The sequence below is a fragment of the Genypterus blacodes genome, unplaced genomic scaffold (genome assembly GCF_046128005.1).
Source record: "Genypterus blacodes isolate CSIRO-AG114 ecotype Tasmania unplaced genomic scaffold, CSIRO-AGI_Gbla_v1 ptg000022l_1, whole genome shotgun sequence".
Taxonomy (NCBI): domain Eukaryota; kingdom Metazoa; phylum Chordata; class Actinopteri; order Ophidiiformes; family Ophidiidae; genus Genypterus; species Genypterus blacodes.
The window spans coordinates 6,702,680-6,724,079 of NW_027466835.1; the positions used below are offsets into that span (position 1 = coordinate 6,702,680).

Consider the following 21,400-nt stretch of genomic DNA (forward strand, 5'->3'; position numbering starts at 1 on the left):
ACTCTTTCCACAGGGTTACTGGATGTTTTCAGGCTGTGGTTTCCCATGGAGACGGGGAAGTTGTTTACCCTCAGTGCAGCGTGCTCAGCCCTCTTCTGAGCTTGTGTGGAAACTCGAAATCATACTTTCATTAAAACCACATTCACATCAGCTCTTATGAACAAGAATGAAAGTATGGGAGTTCCCTCAAATCGCATCTGAGGTTACTTCAGCATTCATGTGTGGACAGTTGGGCTTTTCCATGGAAATCCTCACAATATTTACATGCACACTGTTATGAGAACAACCATATGACTCAGTGTCTCCAAACAAAGAATTTGTCTTGACTCTTGTTCGCTTTAAAGACTTTAAATAAATGCTGTGATTGACAGTCCCGCTGCCTGGTGGAGGATTACAGAATACTATAATATACTGTATATAATTCAAAACAATATAAAAGTGTAAGGTAAAGGTGAGTTTACTATCAGCGTCTCAACATCAGAAACACGAAGCTGTTTCTAAAACGCATGGAAGTAAAGTTTATGACGCCATCTACTGGTCGACCCACGGCATAAACAAGGGTGTCTCGTAGACTTAATTGCTGTTCTGTTGTTGCTGTTTTGTTTTGGCCTTTGTACACTTTGATTGTTATTACTCTTATTTTACAGCGACATCCCGTTTAAACAATAGATGATTTTTATACGAAAGCCCCTTGTGTGGGTGTGTATGTTCTCCAGCTAAAGTCTCATTGATCTCCTCTCTGGACCCCTGAGTCCCTGCAGTACAGTGGAGGGGACGTGCGGGCGTGTGCGGGTGCGTCCACGTGCCCGACGACATCGCCGGGAGCGCGCACGTAGCTGTCAGTAGGAAATGCAGGCGGCTGGGTTTGGATGTGGATGCGCCCCGCCGCTAGCTCAGATAAACTCAACCAACAAAGACATTAAGGTCCAGAATAAAAAGTATTGCTCTGAATGTTGTTACATATTGGTGACAATGACCGCAGCGAGTCCACATGTTTAACTGAGGTAACCGAGGCACAACCTAGCAAGCTAAGCTAATCACAACAGAACCCTCGCGCTGCTCACAGTTACATTCAGCTAAATTAAGCTAACTTAGCTAGCTGCTAACTTAGCCAGCTAGCTAGCACGCCAGCTCCGGGACGGTCGCGCTTACAACAACTTCTCTCCCCGCTCAACTGCACCCTCCGCCCGGTCTCGCCCTTTCGTGATTTCCTTAACGGATAAGGTCACCTCGCCCGGAGCTGTGGCGGGGGGACGCGCGGACAGGAGCCCCCTGGCTGTCCAGGCGGACGCACCACAGTGACACACCGGCCGCGGGTGAGTTGGTTAGCGTCGATGAAGTTGCGGTTGACCGGGGGCAGTGGGTGGACAAGGCCGTGGCCGCAGCTCAGTCAGGGCCTGTGCGGGAGCGAGAGAGGGTGTTGACTACTGTGTAGCCTCTGTGTGCTGAATTCGGGAAGTTGTGTCGCTTGGATGGAGGCCTGTAGGGAGGATATGACAACAAAGTGGCTGATGTTAGCTCTTAGCGGGATGACAACACAACCGCTAATCTGCTCCATCTGCAGGATGCCCGATCAGCGGTACAGCCGTAGATGCTAACGAACCACAGTCTGATAAACATGAGCACAGCAGCGTGGTGTCGCCCCTCTGAAGTGTCTGCGGAGGAGGGGAGGTTACGGTATAGTAAAATGATAAAGTGTTTACTGTTATGAGCTCATCGATTAGTTTATGTGTCCAGCAAAAGGACATTCTTTCACATGATGTAAATAGTTGTTACTTGTTAGGGGAGGAGGGAATGAACTGTCTGATCACAGCCACTATTATAACATTTACACTTCGCAACCTCTCTGTGGTTCTCTGAGCTGTCAGGTGTGTACAAAAGTGTTTAGAGAGGTTAATTTCTGGTAGCGGTTTGATATATTTTCGTACAAATAATGTCAGAGATATGATGCGTTTTAAAACAAGTCTGTCTAAGTCTGTCTGTGATATCAACACTGTGTTACTATTTTCATGTGTGCTGTATAATCATCTGCACTGTCTCCAAAGAATTTCCACCATTTCAAAATGTGGCCAACTTCTTTTCCTGCGTCTCTGTTGGTCCAATTATAGTAAGAGGAACTCTTGACTCGGCCTCAGAGAAGATAGTCCGAGCTGTTTGTCTTTACTCATCTTCTTGTCAATTTTAACCCTTAAGTTTTCAGTAAAATGGGCTGCTGAGTAGATTTCTTCCTTATTCACCAGTGATGTTAAAGTGATTGGTTGATAAGAATGTTTATCATCTCAACTCAAAGCTGTTCTGTCCCTCTTTATCTGTAAAGGAGAGATCAGAGTGGAACTATGGCTGAACTTTCCACCCTAACCCCATCACCTCCAGCACTGGGTGAACCTAATGCAGCTCCGTCCATCCCTCCTCCCTCAGCAGTCCTCCCTGCTGCCATGGAGTCCATCAAGGAGCCGCCCACACCCAAGTCGTCTCTCTACAGCTACAAATATTTGACTGGAAATGCTTCTGCTGCACAGCTTGGGGATTCGCTCATAGCTCCCCAAACACAAGGTCCATCCTTGTGTCCTCCTAAAATCCCCGCTGAGAACGCTGTCCCCCTATTGGTACAAGAGACGGCTGCACAGAGCGTGGACATGACTGGAAAAGCTGCAGAGACTAAAGTGGCCATTGATGACATGGAAAGGGAGATGATGACTAGTGACCTCTTGAATGCCACAGCAGAGACCCCTGCACAGTCAAGTGAGCCATCAGCCCAGAGCCAGGCACCCCCCTCCCCTGAGCTTAATCCCGGTCCTAATCTCTACCCCAGTGTGCATGTCACTCTCAGTCCTCATCCTTTTGCAGGTGCTGCTCAGCTCACTGCAAGCCAGCCCCAAACCACTGCAGATCCACATCCCATACCTGCTGCCACAGGCGCCACTGAAACCGCAGCAGAAATGGCTGAAGTGGAGAAACCCCAGCCACTACAACAAGCACAAACCGTTCAGCCTCAGCCTGAGTCTGAGCCTCAGCCTCCGCCTCAGCCTCAGCCTCAGCCTCCCCCTGTGCCGCCAAAACCCGACACCCCGAGTGGAGCAAGGAAAGCAGAAACACCCGGCTCTCCCACCACAGCAGACCCGCCCAGCCCCTCACTCCCAGTGATCCATGAACCTCTGTCTGCACCCTCCCCACCCAACCCCAGACCCAGGCCAGCCCCCGACACCCTCAGCTACCTGGAGTCTGCCAGCCTGATGTCCGGGACATTGGAGTCCCTCTCTGGGCTCGGAGACGATGGGAGCTCCGTGGGCTCCGACTCGGAGATCAACGGCCTGACTGTCAGGCGCACCGACAAATACGGCTTCCTCGGTGGGAACCAGTACAGCGAGAGCAGGTAGGCGTCAAGACATCAAAGCCTAAACTCTAAAACACCTAAATCAAGGTATCCCTGTCACACATGACACCCTTTTATTTTGTTATGTCTAATTAATGGATCAGGCACATTCTCAAAGTAAAAGCACACATTCCTGTATGGCTGTAGAACAAAGGAAATGTATCTGGCAGCTTCATGCAGACGGCTCGCTGCCTGTAATATGAGACCGCATTAGATTATGGCTGGAGTGTAGTTTTACACAGATGGATGAATCCTGCCTGGTGACTTATCTTCCTTTTAATCAGTCAGTTTGCCTCCCTCAGTCGCCTGATTCACTCTGTCACCCATCTGAGACCCCCCCCCCACTCCCTGCTGCTACTCTAAACATATCTGTCCTGTAGCTCCCCTTGGTCTGACTCAGATAGTGCTGAGGACAGTGTTGTGACTCAATAAGTACTGACTGCGTGTCTTTCCGTGGCGTCGCCCAGCTCACACCCATCTGCCCACTCCTTTTTGGTCAGATTTGCTTCCAGTTTCTCTGACAAGCCGATTGCTCTTCCCCCCCCCCCCCCCCCCCCCCCCCCCCCTTTAATAATTAAAGTATTTATTGATTTACTGTAGGTAGCACAAGTGCATCCTGGGCCGTATAATGACAAAGTTGTTGCCAGTAACTAAACTAAACTAAACGTAGTAGAGTATTCATGAAAGTTGCGACCTTAAAATACTGTAAACGTGTCTAAAGTGGAGGAGTTATGAAATTGAAAACCCGTACTTCCCAGTTCTGTGGATGATGTCATCGTTTTTCTTGTCTCTGTTAACACTGTTGCTCAATATTGTAGTGAAAAGGACATCCGAGTTGAAGTGGCCCGGCAAAGGGAGATGAAGTGGCTCGATATGTTCAACAACTGGGACAAGTGGATCAAACATCGCTTCCAGAAGGTATCAGACACCGGCCTGTCACGCCACACAGTCACATGTTAGGTTTGACATTAAGAAGGAGAACTATACACACCATGAGAGATGATACTGCTTACATGTACACACACACACACGCACACATCACCAGTGTTTGGATGTGTTTTAGGGAACACCGGATTGATTTATGGCTTATTTAGGATGATTAACAACTGGGGGGGAAATTGCTGGAAAAATCAATCAGTGTGGAAATCAATCATGAAAATGCAATCTGCAGTGGGAAGCAGCGGGTCGTTCAGCTCTTTGTGTTTGTGACTTATTCTGAGCTCATCATTGGCTCATTCTTTTGGTATTTCTGTCCATTTTCCCTTTATTATCAACGACACCACAGTGATATTTCTCATTCTGAAAACTGGACAATGCACATTATATCTAGAGGAAAATCCTGTGTGTGTGTGTGTGCAGGTGAAGTTGCGCTGCAGGAAGGGGGTCCCGTCGTCTCTCAGGGCTCGAGCCTGGCAGCTGCTGTCCAACAGCAAAGACCTCCTGGAAGCAAACCCTGGGAAATTTGAGGTATCCTTATCAATTATTGGTGCATATTGGAGCCAAACATTGCCGCATTTTAACCACACAGATAGATTAGATGGATGACTTCCTTGTTATCAGGCTGCTATTGTGCTGGTCTCTAATTGGGCGACATTGTAAGGGGAAGTAGCTAACCTGGCTCAGGCGTAGGCCGGCCCGGCTGTAAGCCTCTTATCTGGGCCGCTAATCCCGACTGTCAGGGCCCGGCCCCCCAGACTGCAGCCTGGGGGGGGGGGGTCCGGCCTCTTCCTGAACGGGGCGGCAGACTTCAGCGTTTGTGTTTCACCTGCAGGAGCTGGAGAGAGAGCCGGGAGAAGCTAAATGGCTGGACATCATCGAGAAAGACCTGCACAGACAGTTTCCCTTCCATGAGATGTTTGCTGCTCGTGGTGGACATGGGTAACAACACAGCCTCACACCGTGTCACATTAAAGTCAACACATGAGTCTCGTTTCACAACCAAAACCACACAGTTCCTTTAACCATTGTTAGACCATGTGTAGGACCCCGGCGGATGTTCAGGTTTGTGTGTGACAGTCTTGCGCCATAACTTCTACCAGTAAATAAACAGCAGTCCCATCAGGAAACTGGGCTGCTTGAGTGACAGAATAAAGGAAAGAAAGGATGATGTGTCAGAGTTGTCACCATCATCAGAGCGTGGACACTTTGGTGAAAGTTTCTCACACTCACTCTCAGTTTCACTTCACTGTGTTCCCACTCTGGTGCATGAAGCGCTCAGGTTCTGTCGCCGCGTGTTCTCCCCCTCGTGTGATCGTAGCCATTTCCTCCTCCCCCCCCTGCAGGCAACAGGACCTGTACAGGATCCTGAAGGCTTACACCATCTATCGGCCCGACGAAGGCTACTGCCAGGCTCAGGCCCCCGTGGCCGCCGTGCTGCTCATGCACATGCCTGCTGAGGTGAGCGTGCTGACTTAGCGTTCAGGGATGAAATGAGGGGGGATGAAATGTGGTGTAGTTCTCAGCTCTGATTGGTTCTGTTGTGGTGTGGTTCTGTTTGGCAGCAAGCGTTCTGGTGCCTCGTCCAGATATGTGAGAAGTACGTCCCCGGCTACTACAGCGCAGGACTGGTGAGGGGGAGTGTGTGTGTGTGTGTGTGTGTGTGTGTGTGTGTGTGTGTGTGTGTGTGTGTGTGTGTGTGTGTGTGTGTGTGTGTGTGTGTGTGTGTGTGTGTGTGTGTGTGTGTGTGTGTGTGTGTGTGTGTGTGTGTGTGTGTGTGTGTGTGTGTGTGTGTGTGTGTGTGTGTGTGTGTTCTTTCCTGAACTCTTTAACTTGGTTGATAGGAAGCAATCCAGCTGGACGGTGAGATCTTCTTCTCCCTGCTGCGGCGCACGTGTCCCATGGCGTACCGTCACCTCAAGAAGTTTAAGATCGACCCCATCCTCTACATGACTGAATGGTTTATGTGCATCTTCTCACGCACCTTACCGTGGTCCTCTGTGCTGCGTGTGTGGGACATGTTCTTCTGTGAAGGTACAACACACAAGAGATTTGTGAAAGACGTGTGTAAGTTCAGTTCAGTGCTTTGACCCTAACATAACTAACGTCTCTTGTTGGTCAGGGGTGAAGATTGTGTTCCGCGTGGGCCTGGTGCTGCTGAAGCAGATGCTGGGCTCTGTGGATAAACTTCGGGAGCTGCAGGGCATGTACGAAACCATGGAGCGCCTGAGGAACATCTCGCCCGACACCATCAGAGAGGACATTTTGGTACAGGAGGTGGGTCACAAACCAGCAACATCAACAAAACCTTCTTCCTTTCTTAGTCAGAGAGTCACGCAGGTCGTGAGTCAGTCTGTGTCGTGGGTTAACGTCCACTTCCTCTGTTTGTCTCCTCGCCCAGATTGTCATCCTCCCAGTGACGGAGGCGCTCATAGAAAGGGAGTGCAACGTTCAGGTCAAGAAGTGGAAGGAGTCCAGAGGGGATCTGACACACCAGCCAGGCCGCCGCCTCCACGGAACCAGGGCTATCTTTGAGTACAAGCGCCGCGCCGCCGCCATCAGCTCGGGCGGCAGCTTCTCCTTCCTGGGAAGTTCCATCCCTCCGCCAGGACCCCTCAGGGCCTCCTCCAGCCTCCTATCCCTCCCAGGCTTCCGCAGGTCCAAGACTCCTTTCCAATCCAACCCCAAGAAAGGTTCCTTCTCCGGGGGGGCGGGGATGGACGGCCTCCCCCCTCAGTCGCCGTTTGCAGCGTCCAGCCCGAGTCGCGCCTCCAGCCAGAAGCCACCCATCCCACCCGGGGCCAATCCGAGGCCTCAGTCGCCCCAGGTGCAGAGCCCCTTGGTTGGGAATGCGGCGGCCTCGTCACACGGGCCGGCCCAGGCCTCAGAAGGCGCCGCAGCACGGGGCCGACCCTCGACTCCGCCCCAAACCATCACTCCCCCCAATACTCTGACCCCGATGGTCGTGTCCGAGCAGATCACCCCCACTCTCCCCTCGCCCACCGCCCACAACTCCCCCCTGCTGCTCTGCCCAGACGCCAAGAAAGAAGCAGCGCCGACGGCCGCCGTGCCCTCCAGCGAGGAAGAGGGGAAGAAGAAGAAGAAGAAGAACAAAGACGACAAGAAGAAGGAAAAAGAGGACGAGAAGAAAAATCTGAAGGAAAAGAAGGAGAAGGAAAAGGCGGAGAAGGAGCGGCTGAAGAGGGAGAAGGAGCGGTCAGAGCGAGAGAAGAGGAGAGAGAAGGGGGGGAAGAAGAAGGACAAAGGGGGCGGAGAGGCGGAGGATAAAAACGGAGCTGCAGCAGCCAGAGATTTGGCCTAGATACTCATCCATCATTCCTCCATGATGAAAAGGGACGCTGAACAAAAAAGAAAAGAAGAAGAAGAAAAAGAGGTCATGGTCAGAGTGAGCGTCCCCCCCCCCCCAAAAAAAAACCAAAACAAAACAGAAGGAATCATGATTTTAAAGAAGAGGACGGCTTCCTGTCCAACGCACCATTTTAAAGACTTGACCTGGTCCCAGGACTGAGAAGGAGACACAACTGGATAATGGGATGAATAGCACCTCAGGGGGGGGCCGCCTGACCCCGCCCCCCTCCTCACAACCCCACGCTTTGTTTCTCGCCGCGTTCGAGCGAAATGGGACAAATTTCCGTTTGCAACTGGAGCAGGACTGAGTCTGAACGGGACCCTCAGTCAGTTTCACCTTTTTAGTGTTTTTGATTTCTGCCTCTATGGTTTAAAACCGGGGTCGATGACCACAGGGAGAGAAAGGCGTAGTATTGGAGGTGTGTAGTCGTAGTCGTGGTGCCATAGAACCTGTAGTGTAAATAAATAACCGTACTTATAGAGGATCAGCTTATCACTCCAGACGGCCCGTTAGCTCATTCAGAGCTATGTGGACGTGTCAGAAGGCAAATCCTTGTCAGACAGGCACTGAAGACGGTGATAGTAGTAACGCTGAGTGTTGAGCAGGTTGTATTTATTGTCATGTTAATGTTGTGTGTTTGTGTGTGTGCGCGCGCGCCTTAGCAGTGTAGTGAAACGTGTTGCTGCCTCCCCCGTCTCCCTCTGTCTGCTTCTTTGCTTCTCTGTCCCGAACCCTACGGGCGACACGGAAGGACGGCACGCAGAGGCGCCGGGAGAGAGGAGGACGAGCGGGACGGGGACACGGCGCCGCGTTGGATTCTGTGTTCTGACGGGTCTCTGACAGAGCGACACGTAGGGAGAGTTTCATTGTTTTTTATTTCCTCGTTTTTAAATTCCGCTGAAGTGGACGTACGCGGAGAGAGACACGCAAACACGTCGACACACCAACATGTCCCAACTGTCAAATTAGTATTATTTCACTTTTTGATGAACACCTTTTATTCAGCCAAACCTCAGTATGGGCGATGGACTTTGGTTCACGCGCCCCTCAGAATGTTATTTTGGGAATCTTAAGAGATTGGAGGAGAATGAAGGAGCATGAAGGACGACTTTGCACTTCAGATTTTGGTCACAGAGCTCCACTGAAGTCGCCCGCTCAGCAGCTCGCTCAGCTTTCTCCCTGCGACTCTGCCTGGAGGTCTCATAGGAAGCCACTTGACTGGAGGTGCCAGGTGTGCCAATGTAGCATTAACCTCTGATCTTTGACCTTTTGGGTTCTGTATTTATGTACAAAGTGGTTAATTTAATCAGATATAGTATATTATGAATTATTGTTATTTTGGATTTGGACTATTTTTCTATGTAGCCGCCTGGTGGACTGGAATGAAGGCCGACTGCAGCTGCAGCGGGGGTCGGATGATGTGTTTATTGTTTAACTTCCTTTTTGTTTGTTTTGCACGTTTCGTCCTCCGATTCTACATGAAGGTCTCATGTTGATGCATGTTTTTTTGTTTTTTTTTGAAACGTTTACCGCCGTTGGTTGGTTTTGGGACAGTTGAGGCGCCCCGGGTTTCCAGTTTACTGAAGCACAGTATTAATCCCAGTCAGGCGGGAATGTCCTCCCGACAGAAGACGAGCTGAGACGAGTGACGAAGGTGTAATTATTGGGAGCTGAAGGTCTTAATCGTACTGTATAACGAGTCACTCACCAATTCTTACCTTTGTCTGTGTTGTAACATTCATAACAAATATTACAAATTCACTCCCTAACCTGTTGAGCTGCAGTGTTCTGTACTGTAACATATTGATGCATATGTTAAAGAACGCCCCCCCCCCCCCAACGCCATCAGTCTATGATGAAGAGCGCCACCTCCTTAGTGTCATAGCGTGCGACGGCCCCCGAACGGCCGCCGTGTTTCTGTTTCCTGTTGGAGTCCAGGATCAGAGGGAGAGTGATGTGGTTGGTTGTCCTCCATGTTCATCCGTTTCTATATTATTTCAGGTCTTGACATCTCTGTAATTAAAAATATGAATGTGTAATCAAACATTTCTCCCTCCCCCGTCCCTCTGTTTTAGAATCTGGTGCATTCAAGGTTCAGCCCAGTCGAGAGAGCCTGAACACATCTATGCAAAACTCCATTAGAGACTTGCTGTGTGTAGCTGCAGCACCGATCTCACCTCTGACCCCGTTGCAGCAGCAGCGGTGATCGGGTCGCTTCCATGAGAGACGAACTCTGTGCTCCTGCAGCTGTTTTACACGGATCACAATATTGATGTGAGCAATCTTGTTAACGGAGAACAGGGCTCGAGACGTCCCACCGATCAAATCCGTCGCATAGAGTCGTCGCTCGGCTCTGCAATGTCGACGACGAATCCAGAAACTAAAGTCCCGTCGGGTCCTTTGTGCATTTCTGCATCCACCCTGCAAACGCAGCGCTTGATCTTTAATCAAAGACCCGCTGATGCAAATATTTGGTGTGTAAACGTCTGTCCGTTTCTTCATTCGTCAAGTTTCTCCACGCACAGTTTTGTCTTTTTTTGTGTGTTTTTGAGTTTACATGAACGTGTCTGGCGAAAGTGAAGTAAAATCTAATCTAAAAGCTAATTGAATTCATTCCTTCAGAAGATCTACAACTGATGTATTTAATTGACAATGATAATGACATTTGTGATGAATAATAAACCATAATATATTAAATCATCCATCTGTGTTTGTCCTGTTTGTTGGTGTTCAACTGTCCTGACTCAGCTTATCGTAGCTCTGCTGAACACTTTACGTCTCTTGTGTTGAAGGTCAAAGGTCACTTGAGTATGTTTGTATTTCAGAGGTTTATACTTTGTATTGTCTAATGTCTGTACTCACTTTATACTTGGCAGCTTCACATTTCAAACAACCTGAGATCTGAAAATGGGACCAATTTATTTTCCTTTTGTTACGTTTTGCTTCCCTTTTTCCTCTTATTTTGTCCTCTGTTACTTCCTTTTGTCATTTCGGAATGTTCCTTCCGTCCTTCCTTCCTTCCTTCCTTCCTTCCTTTCTTTCTTTCTTCATTAATTTCCTCCTTCCTCCTTGTTTCTGTTCTTCCTTCCTGCCTCCTATATCCCTCCTAAAGTTTTTGATTGAAGAAATCAGACTTTTAATACTTTTTTTTACTCCTAATAATTGGTGTTGGTGTTTTCTTCAGTTTGTTGCTTGGAGTCGTTGTTGTTGTGTTGTTACTGCGCTGTTTGAGTGAAACATCTGAGTCCTGTTCCGTGACGTCATATGAATCATGGCTCGCTCACCACTAGGTGTCGCTAGATGCGCATTGACACATGAGGGGGGATTCTCTCTCTCATGACCCTCAGTCCCTCTCTCCCACAGAGCCACTGACCAGAGACACTATTGTACAAAAGGAAAGCTTTTATTTGATTTTTATAAAGATTTTATTCACAGTTTTTTTTCCCTTTTATTCGTTACAGAGGAAGATGAGGAAGAGTCCGGTCACATAAATGAAAAACAGCTTATGGAAAAAGGGAGTTCTGAGTGAGGCAGGAAGGAGTTGAGGGAAGGAGCTGAAGATTTGAATGTTTTCTTTCAGCCCTTTCTCTCCTCTCCCTCGCTCGGTGTTTTACTCTGAGACAAGGGGCGTCGTCGCGTTACGGAGACGCAGCGCTCTCTCTGCGACCCTCCATTGCTCCCCCCTCACCTCACCTCACCTCCCCTCGTCTACCTGATAGGAGGAGGAGGGATGGGGGGGGGGGGCGTCTTCGAAATTTGGAATGAGGCCCCCCCTTCCCCCGTTGTTGTGTTCTTATCCCCGGGCCTAAAACATTTTTTGGTTTGGTGGGACTCATTTTTCACTCACGCAAACACACCCCGGAGACAAATGTGGCAGGTGAGAAGATGGAGGATGCAAAGAAAGAAAAGGTGGCTGAGAAAAGGTGGCGGATGGAAGTTATGTTACAGGATCATTTTATTGAAACGAATCCCAATTCCCCATAAGCAAACATAGACATCCCATGAGCGTCGAACGGCTCATGTTTCAGCGTGACGAGTCTTTGGTTTGAACATGAGCGACCGAGCACATGGGGGTTTACACAGGAGGAAGCAGGGAGGAAGAAAAGGAAAGGAAAGGGCGGGGGAGGCAGAATAACAAAAGGGATGTTGCTGTTGTTTTCTTGTCTTCTGGCGTTCTCTTTACTCCTCCTTCTCCTCTCCGTGTGTGATGACATAGCAGATGTTCTTGTAGTCTACGTTGCCGGCAACATCTGGGGGGAAGGCGGCCCACATGTTCTTAATCTGAGGGAGGAAGAGGAGGAGGATGCAGGTTAGAATTCTGGACGGAACGATGCAGAGTTAGATGAAGGGATGCAGCAAGTAGATAAGGTTTATAATTGAGATGATTTCAGATGGATTGGGAAAGGAAAGAGAGAAAGCATGATGAAGAAAAGACAGATTGAAGGATCCTCCTCTAAGTTTACCTCTTCCTTGGTGAACCTGTCGCACTGAGTGGTCAGAAGCTCCTCAAGACTGAAACACACAGACACAGATCACAGTTCACTTTTGTGTCAGAAAGGAATATCTATTTTTTAGATACGGAGAATAAGGTCATAAATACTCACAACTGCTTCTTGATGGTTCCGGTACCCTCGGGGTCCAGAACCTTGAAGGCGCTCACGATAACGTCCTCGGGGTCGGCACCTGAGGGCAGAGAGAGTTTGGGTTAGTTGAGTCACGGAAACGGGGAAACTCGGAGTTAAAATCATCAACGAGTGTGTGCGTGACAGAGAGCGAGCGCCTCACCCTTCAGCTTCTCTCCAAACATGGTGAGGAAGACGGTGAAGTTGATGGGGCCAGGAGCCTCCTTGATCATTGCCTCCAACTCCTCGTTCTTGGTGTTCAGCTGGCCTGTATGGGATAGAGGTCAAGGGTCAGGACTCCAGTGACAGACAATTTTACACGAGTACTTTGTTACTTCCACCACTGTTGCATACACACTCACACACTCACACACTCAGATACTCACACACACACACACTCACACACTCACACACTCAGATTCTCACACACACACTCACACACTCACCCATAGAGGCCAGGACGTCCCTGAGGTCATCCTTGCTGATGATACCGTCTCTGTTCTGGTCAATGATTGTGAAAGCCTGAAAAGTGAAGAGACAAAAGATTATAACTTAACAAAGTTCTTAGCAATGGAAGAAACACACACATCCTGTTACCAAAGTAAAATTCATGTTCCTACGGTTCAACGGTTCCTTTCTTACTAACATTTCTGTGATTTTCATTTGTGTTGATGATTCTTTGTTCAATCCAAGATCATTTAACATACTGTAGATAAATCCAGTACTTTAATGAGCGTACTTGGTTCATTTACGCGCTTGCTGACGTTTGGGGTGAGACCTCTTAACGTTTTCGGCCTCGTCACTCAACACGGCTTCCATTAAAGTGTCAGCTGGAGAGGATCTGTCACGCCTCGCTATGTAAACCTCGTTAGGCTTAGGAGGCCTCGAGTCAGTGGCCTTGAGGTGGCGGTGGGGTGGGGAAGGCATGTGCGTGTGTGTGTGTGTGTATGTGTGTGTGTGTGTGTGTGTGTGCAGGGGGGCACTTGAGGCCCCAGCCCTTCCCCCACTCGATCTTTTCTTACATGTTAATTTGGGAAAGTATCATCGGGCACACAGCTGTCTGATCCGCTCTCCACGTCTGGCTAAGCTGCAGCTCTGACACTCGTGAAACTCAAGACAACCTCTTGGACTTGAACTTGGTGGTCTGTCACTGACATTTGCCCTTCGCCTTCTCACCCTGCCTTCCTCCCTCTGTGTCACCCACCCGCACACACACATATGCCCCCCTCCCCCCTTGCCTCAGCAGAACGTAAACGCATTCCCCCTGGCCACCATCTCTCCATCTATGCGAAGTGCTAAGATGGGCCTAATCATCCTGTCTTACATGCCCGGAGTGCCACTTAAGAAGCACGTATCACTTATCGCAGGAGGAATGTTTATTCCTCTATTAGGAGCTCAGATCCCTTGACGACGTATCAAAAACACAGAACTCATCATCATCCAATTTCTTCACGCCGCTTCCTTATAAACTCCGTCTCTGTGAGCCCTCTGTTGGCCTCTCTGCACGCATCGCTGCCATTCCTCCTCCTCTACCTAACCTTTACGTTTATAGATCTAATCCTCCCAAACATACATTTCAGGGAAGCTAAATTCATATTTTGAAAACATAATACGTCTGTCGATGTCCAGTTGTCTTCCTCGGCCTTCCAGCCTTCACCGAGTGACAGCTGGGAGGTGGAAAGTGACCACAACATAGGGGAGCTTCAGATAGTGTCAGAAATTTCACAGCTCCTCCTCATGACGTTCTCGCACTTATTGAATCGTCAAGGGAGAAGCGGGAATGCCGAATAGCAACTGCTGTGAAAATGGATCCAAACAGACTGAGAGCCGCTTCACTCGGCTCTAATTTGGATTCTACTTGATCTACTTGTGAAATAAGTCAATTTATCTGACATTCCTTCCTTCATTATCTTGACTTATGGACCAGAGCTTAGGTCAGGCATGAGTTAAAGTGTCTCTAGGTGTCCTCATCCTCACCTCCTTGTACTCCTGGATCTGGCTCTGCTCAAACATGGAGAACACGTTGGAAGAACCGCTGTCTCCTCCTCCTGCCCTCCTCTTTGCCTTCTTTGGTGCCTGAGAGACAAAAAATTGGTTAAAATTTTTGATTTTCACAGAAACGCCACAAGATACAAAGGTACAATTGATCAAGTATATATATATTTAATTGTAAACATACAGTATACCAATATGTTGGTTAAGAATAATGTATTTTGACATCTCCAATTTCTTTTTAACTTTTCACTTATCTGGCACTCCAGACTTATAAAAGTAAGAGTAGAACTGTGCCACTTTGGCTCCAGCGCTTGTTGCCGTGGCAGCAGCCTTTGGTGACACACACAGGTGTAATTTTGCACCTTTTCTGAATGGATCTTAATAATCTTATGTTAAAAAGTGCAATCAGTGCACGTCTGCTCTCACAGGGCTTGGTTAGGTGCATCTATGTCATTCAATAGAACTACATCCCTCTGCACCGCAGTGAATAAAGAATGTTAAAGTCATCTGAAAAACACGAGAGCACAAGCATCCTTATAACTGTACCACCAAGAAGTGCAGTTATCCAAAGACTCCATGTGGAAAAACAAGTCCGTGATCTATTCGAAGCTCCGAGCTTCTACGATTATCTCAAACTAGAATGCACCAAAAAGTTTTAATCCATCGGGTGGCCGTGATTCAGTTTCCCCCCTGCAGTGCTTCCCCGTCGACAGAGTGCAGTGGTGTGGGACCGGTGGTACTCACCATCTTGAGACGGTGAGAGTGGAGGTTTGGTTGATCAAGAAAGGGAGGGAGAAGTGAAGCCGCATTAAACCTCCTTCCCGGGGGGCTTATATACCCCAAACGCCGCCGCCGGCCATGTCTAACTTTAGCCACAGCCTCAAGTTTGGATTGGGATAAGAAAAAGAGAGCGAGAGAGGGGGGGAGAGAGAGAGAGAGAGAAAGAGAGAGAGAGAGAAAGAGAGAGGGCGCAATCAAGGATGATCTGGAGTGAAGGAGACGGGATGGCGATGCAGCAGATCACCTTACAGGAGATCAGAAATAGACGTAGAAGTCTTGGAATTAAGCAAACCTGATAGCTCTGGGACCAGGCCATAGGTTCGCAGTCCCACGTGGACTAATAAGGACATTCGGGACATAGATGCTCGGTGGATCGGGGGACAGTGTCTCTCCACCCTCCTCCTTCTCTCCATCTCCGTCCGCATGGAGAGACGCATCAGCCGCTCGCCGATTTTATTTTTGGTTTGTGATGTCCCATTACCATATTACAGAGCGAGATACGAGGATTCTATACGCTCAGCAGCTGATCGGCCTCTTACCCTGTATGTGCATGCTCGGTAAAAATAATGATGGGAACGTCAAATTTGGTGTTTATCCATTTAGAATGAGACAGATGTTTGGAATACCAGGAATACCAAATATCCAAATGGGATTAAAGCATCATTCCTGTTGCTGTGGGTCAAACAGTGAAGCACAATAAAGACAAAACCGACTGTGTTATTATTATCATATCACTCCCAGTCTGATGAACTCAACTTTCTGGGTATATATTTAACCAATCATACATTTGTGATTGTGTGTCCTTCACTGTTGAATCACACTAATAATACAAATATGAATCGAGAAAGTAGGAAACACAGATCTCCTTTATTGTATGATATAGTGATAATGATGACGCGGCGGTTTCCTGTGAGTTATATAGGAGCAGATTGTATGAAGGAGTCACTCTGGGTAAAGATAAACGTCTGAAACAGGATCTCCTATGTTAAAGCTGCGGTGTTTCTAAATCCAGCCGCCTGCTGATGACTGATTGGAAAGTGTCGGCTCGTGGAAACACACATTTCTTGTTTTGGTATTGTGATATTTCATCCGCCGGGGGCCGAGGTTTGAGTTTGAGTTCTTAAATGAGCCGCACCGCGCCGGAGACGTGCGAGGGTCCGTATACTCCCTGGCACCCTCCCTGCTTTCCCATCATCAGTGAAGGTGTTTGTTTGGTTACGACCAAGTTCCCCTCACACACACATACACACACACACACACACACACACACCGCCTGGCCATGGTCCCCCCCGGCGTATAAAAGGATTACGGGCTGATGGCAGCAGACGTTCCCCAGAGAACATAAAAGGCACAGCTGAGGGCGACCAAAATAGCAAAATAAACTTGACCGTCTGCCAGCGTGTCGGCCCTTCAAAGCAAAAGCATTTTCCTCCGTTTGTTTTGTCGGGTTTTATGTCCAAATTTACCTCCCGGATAATCTGTTGTCATTGGCCAGACGTCTTTGTTAATCTCCTCTCTTTAATGACTTTATTGCTTCTCTCTCTGATGGTCTCACGTTTGATCTTCACTGGTTTCCACCGCTGATGTAATTTGGATTAGAGAGGCTTTGTGTTTTGGTCCGGGCCTCCGGGACGACCTGAACCTGACTGGGGCTGTCGATCCTGACCTTTGACCTCTGCCATTCTTCGTTAACCCCGTTTTATTTGAGGCAGGAATGAAGTCATGAGTGTGATTTTCAGTTTGATTTCTTTGATGTGGAGGTGTTGCATAAGTTCAAGGTTAGAACATCTTCCAAATCTTTATGTCTGTGTGACTTCAATGCAAACCTTCTGCTTCTACATGTGTTCTATTAAGGATACCTATGGAAATATAAAGTCCTTTTACCCTCTTTTCCTTCAGCAGCCCAGCTCTGCTTTTAAAGTTGCAGTACGTAACTTTTTTCGATCATTTTTTTGTACAATTTAAAGAATTTGAAACAACTGTAATTCATGTTTCACTAGCGCCTCCTACTGACGGAATCTGATTTTGGTTGGTTTAAAGCGCCTTGTCTATAATGTTGCAAATTAAGGGACATGTTAACATATTAAAATCTGTATCAAATGTAAATCTTTATGGAACGCTGAGTTTATCAGAGAGATTTAGCCTTTAAACTCACTCTGAAGTGTGTTTTTCTGCTGTCATATATCACATTTATTTATGGTTTGAGTGTATGATGGTGTGTTATGGGTTATTGAAAGCTGTCACTTTGACTGGTGTCTTAACTATTCACAGGCATGTCAGCTGCTGCAGTTTGTATCTGTTATAAACCAACAATGGTCTCACTTCACGACGTGTTTACACACTGCACCCGGGAGGAAATGTCACCGTACAGATGTGTGTGTAAATTCCAACGCTATTTGCTGAAACGTGACTCGTCCCTCCACACTCTTCTGAAGCCATCTATCACTTTTTACACCATGGGCCTGTCTGTCTGTATAGGCTCCGGTATGTGGAGAAGCTCTCAGCTTGACCTCTGGGGCAAAACACACATGACATAGCATCACTTACATTACTCCGTGATGCGTGTGTGTGTGTGTGTGCCTGTGTGTGTGTGTGTGTGTATGAGTGTGTGTGTGACAGAGAGATTACCTGCTATGATCAGGTTGTTCTGTTTCCTAATTGATCAGGTTAAAGCTTTTTCTTTTTCTGTTGAGCAATGTGAGAGAAAGTTCATACACTGGTTTATAGACGTTATCATGTTTATTCCCTTTCATGCCTGGAGCTTGGTTACATTGGAGGGATATTTCAATGACAATTTTAATGTATGTAAAATATATACTAGCTGTTGCTGATTTTGGGATAGATTATAAAATAATTAAATATACAAACACAATTTATTAATAAAGTATATATAAATTAATAATGTTTATATACTACATATACTATACTAATTCATTAATAAATAAAAACTTTTGTCTTCCCATGATTCATTATCAATTGAATACTTTTTATTTTATTATTTTATTAATTTATTTCAGCACACTTACATGAACACGTAATACCTGTTATATTGCTGTAATATCCCTGCAGATTGATTGATTAGAGTCAGACTTGGTGTGATTATTTGAGCAAACATTTGTGTAACTCGATTAGAGGCACTTACACATTTTCCATATGAATAAACGTGTCTGTCTGGGTGCAGCTGCTCTCTTAAGGCTCTTACATTGTCACATAAATCACGCTGCTATTTCAGACACTGGAGAGAAAACAGACAGACCTCGCCTGCAGCATCCCCTGCTGGTTATCAGACAAACTGCAGAAATCTGAAGTCTTACAAACCTTATCGCTGATGCTTATTAATATTTTTAAGGATCTCGTTTAATACTATCTAAGTGCCATACTGTGCTGTTATAACCTGTCAACTCTGTTATTATGAAACTCTACAGTCAACTGGCCAAGTTCAATTTATTAGGCAATGGAAAATAAACATTACAACATTTAATACTGCATCTGTAGACCGTGGAACCTTGTTGGCTCAGACAAATGAAACTCAATAATACAGATGAAATCACTCCTTGATATAAACAGGATGTAACATATTGCGCACATGTACAGGTGTCTGCTCTTATGGTTCAGTTCCTTTTTGACACACATGAGTCGACCCGTCTCACTTCCTCTTTCCTCTCAGCAGAGGTCGATCAGATCCTCCCCGTGCTCCTCCTCTGCTCGTCGACTTTGCAGCCAGTCCTCCCTGGCTCGCCTCACTTCCAGTCCATAATAGTCGTGAAGTGTACTAAAGTCTTTAAGCGAGTCCAAACCCACCAGAGGCCATTCGCCGTATAGTGGTGCCGGTCCGTTCAGTGGTGTGACATGAGCGTTTCTCCTGGGCCAAAGCTTTGGAGACTTTTTATTCACTATTTCAGGAGGTATGGAGGCTGCTTGTAGGACGGCGCAGGCACTGAGGCTTCTCCCCTGCCTGACCGCTGCTCCCTGGGCCTGTGGGGGGTTGAGGGCGCCTGCAGGGCACATCTGGATCATGGACAGTTTGCGGACCCTACCAGGGTCTCCACTGACACAGAAGCTCTGATGAGACTCACCGCAGATTTGCTGTCGTTTGGCTTCTGCAGATGAATGGAGAACAAAAACATCTTAACTGTGCGGAAGTGAAACGTTTCAAAGTTTATGAATCACTTCACACACATTGCTTCAGTGGAATAACTCTGAGCAATAATCATTGTGAAGTTAGAGTGAAACGACGCCCTCATCTGTCCAGGAGTGACATGAGGAAACTGGAGCACTGTCCCACTTCAGTGCTACATAGAAAGGGTTCTCAAACTGTGGCGCTAGAACCAAACAACTGGCTCAAAGCAACTTCAATCTATGGGAACTCTGTGAGATCCATTAAGAAATAATTTTGTTTAAAGATGTATTCATCTGTTCTGATTAAAGCAGCAGTCTGTAATATCAGGGAGTGGGCGGAGCCTGCTGCCACACAGCCCACAGCTCCTCCCATCCAAAGACATGAGACATGATTGACAGTTGAGTTATTTATGGCTCTTGTGGGAAATTGCTGTTTTGAGCAAAACTTTCACACCTAACTAAGTGTGTGTGTGTGTGTGTGTGTGTGTGTGTGTGTGTGTGTCTGTGTTTCTGCCATACGTGGGCTACAGCAACAGTTTGAGTAGAGCTGAAACCTCTTCTTCTCTCATTCAATTCTACACAGTCACACATGTGTACTGCAGAATGGACCCTGTGCTGCTCTGTGTGTGTACTGTTTGTGTACTTTTGTTAGCTCAATTATACAACGTACAAAATCCCTAAAATGCAAGTCTGGATGATGGTTCCTATGCATCACATCTGTATGTTATCTGTTTGCTCACCCTCATACTGCCTCCTCAGGTCTCTGAGCAGCAGCGAGAGGTAACAGTGGCTGGCTGACAGTAACGTCTTCATCCAGCTCTCCTGAGTCTGACGGTCCTCTGCGGCCAGCCTGTAGGTCCTCAGTCCAGGCCCCTCAAAGACCAGGGAGAAGGAGAACAGGCCTTCAGACTCGGAGCACCGCACCGCACATCCCTCCAGAACGATGACGCCCAGTAGGTGACGATCAGCCGGGCGCTTCTGGTAGAAGAGCTGGTTGGCCTTCAGGACGAACCACCTCCGTCTGTAGGAGGCATTACGCTTTCGCTGTGATGGAAAGGTGTCAAAGAAGAGTAAGCGGTTTGTTTGTGTGTGTGTGTGTGTGTGTGTGTGTGCGCCGATTTGTCAAAACCTTTTTGTAGAGATATCCTTCTTTATCTACTGGAGAGGTACAGGATAAGAAATGGGTCATGATCTTCTTATGGATCTTCATCACAACACCTAAAGAGCAGAGTTTGTATTTACCAAAGAACGTTTTCTTCTTCAGAGGAGAGAAATCAGCAGTTGAGCGTGACTTTACTCAAACACTGTTACAGCACATTGCAGAGGTATTGAGTACAGTGTCTCCCACAGTTGACATACAGCATTACAGAAGAACGTATTATGCTTTATGCTCCACTGCATCTATTTTACAACTGGAGTTACAAGTTCATTTCTGTCTTCAACATGGCTTTCATCTCATCTGAAAGCAGGGGAATCTCTCAACCTCTCAAACTGGAGATAGGTGTTGATTTGTATTTCATTACCTGTTCAGAAATAATGCTGCTTGTTGATTAAATGCATCAAGAACTAAACACAACAACACAACAACTTCTGTACTCCAAACTACATCAGTTTACATGTAATGCTGGCAATAACAGCAGGATATTTAAGCTGTTTGCAGCCATACAATAGATTTACTGACCATATCTCTCTCTACTGTGGCAGAGGAAAAACACAGAGAATAGAAAGGAGAGAGTCAGTCTTACCCTGTCCAAGGCTGAGTCCCTCACAGGGTCTTTGTCCCCGTCCACACTCTCAGCCTTTACATTCTTTTCATTTGTAGATCAATTCCTCTGCCTCTCAGCATTCCGAAAGATGCAGCCGGTTGTTTCCCCCCAGTCAGATACATCTAGAACAAGACAATGTTGAAGTATAAAGTTTCAGGTTACTATGACCGGTTCTCTCTCGGGTACTAGAGGACGAGTCTTGAAATATAAATAACTCGACCCACTTCCTGGTAACTAAACCCTGACACATTATATTCTCTCTCCTCTGTGCCTGAGTTGGGTCGCACTCTGCCGGACCAAACTGCACAAGACCGTGTCTCCTCACAGCACTTTGTACCTGGAAATGAGATGCTGAATACTGAAGTAGGTACTGATGCTTCCCTTAGCTCTCTCACTTCCACATTGGCTGCAAGATGTGAGTTCCCTTCCACTTGAGGGT

The 21,400-nt window shown here is 47.3% G+C and overlaps 3 protein-coding genes across 6 annotated transcripts; 1 reads left to right on the forward strand and 2 right to left on the reverse strand.

Moving 5' to 3' along the window:
- The first annotated feature begins 827 nt into the window (after positions 1-827).
- Positions 828-10,266, forward strand: tbc1d10b (TBC1 domain family, member 10b). 3 transcript variants are annotated; one of them, XM_076142910.1, is made up of 10 exons: positions 828-1,316; positions 2,318-3,373; positions 4,192-4,291; positions 4,733-4,840; positions 5,145-5,251; positions 5,656-5,770; positions 5,875-5,940; positions 6,154-6,343; positions 6,432-6,586; positions 6,711-10,266. In XM_076142910.1, exons 2-10 carry the CDS (start codon positions 2,337-2,339, stop codon positions 7,629-7,631), a joined length of 2,799 nt encoding a protein of 932 aa, XP_075999025.1. In that variant the 5' UTR covers positions 828-1,316; positions 2,318-2,336; the 3' UTR covers positions 7,632-10,266. The 3 variants fall into 3 exon arrangements, with proteins under 3 accessions (XP_075999025.1, XP_075999026.1, XP_075999024.1); XM_076142911.1 differs by having other exon boundaries at positions 828-1,004; XM_076142909.1 differs by lacking the exon at positions 828-1,316 and adding an exon at positions 1,348-1,677.
- Positions 10,267-11,115: 849 nt separating this feature from the next.
- mylpfa (myosin light chain, phosphorylatable, fast skeletal muscle a) lies at positions 11,116-15,097 on the reverse strand. The gene is made up of 7 exons (XM_076142935.1): positions 15,041-15,097; positions 14,279-14,377; positions 12,748-12,823; positions 12,465-12,569; positions 12,284-12,362; positions 12,143-12,191; positions 11,116-11,960 (listed from the first exon to the last, which is right to left on the reverse strand). The coding sequence occupies exons 1-7, from the start codon at positions 15,041-15,043 to the stop codon at positions 11,859-11,861; spliced, it is 513 nt and encodes a 170-aa protein (XP_075999050.1). The 5' UTR covers positions 15,044-15,097; the 3' UTR covers positions 11,116-11,858.
- A 2,939-nt stretch (positions 15,098-18,036) lies between these two features.
- pheta2 (PH domain containing endocytic trafficking adaptor 2) lies at positions 18,037-21,367 on the reverse strand. 2 transcript variants are annotated; one of them, XM_076142677.1, is made up of 5 exons: positions 21,299-21,367; positions 20,941-21,083; positions 20,325-20,413; positions 19,936-20,239; positions 18,037-19,176 (listed from the first exon to the last, which is right to left on the reverse strand). In XM_076142677.1, the coding sequence occupies exons 3-5, from the start codon at positions 20,403-20,405 to the stop codon at positions 18,740-18,742; spliced, it is 822 nt and encodes a 273-aa protein (XP_075998792.1). In that variant the 5' UTR covers positions 20,406-20,413; positions 20,941-21,083; positions 21,299-21,367; the 3' UTR covers positions 18,037-18,739. The 2 variants fall into 2 exon arrangements, with proteins under 2 accessions (XP_075998792.1, XP_075998791.1); XM_076142676.1 differs by having other exon boundaries at positions 21,186-21,361.
- Between the last annotated feature and the right edge of the window lie 33 nt (positions 21,368-21,400).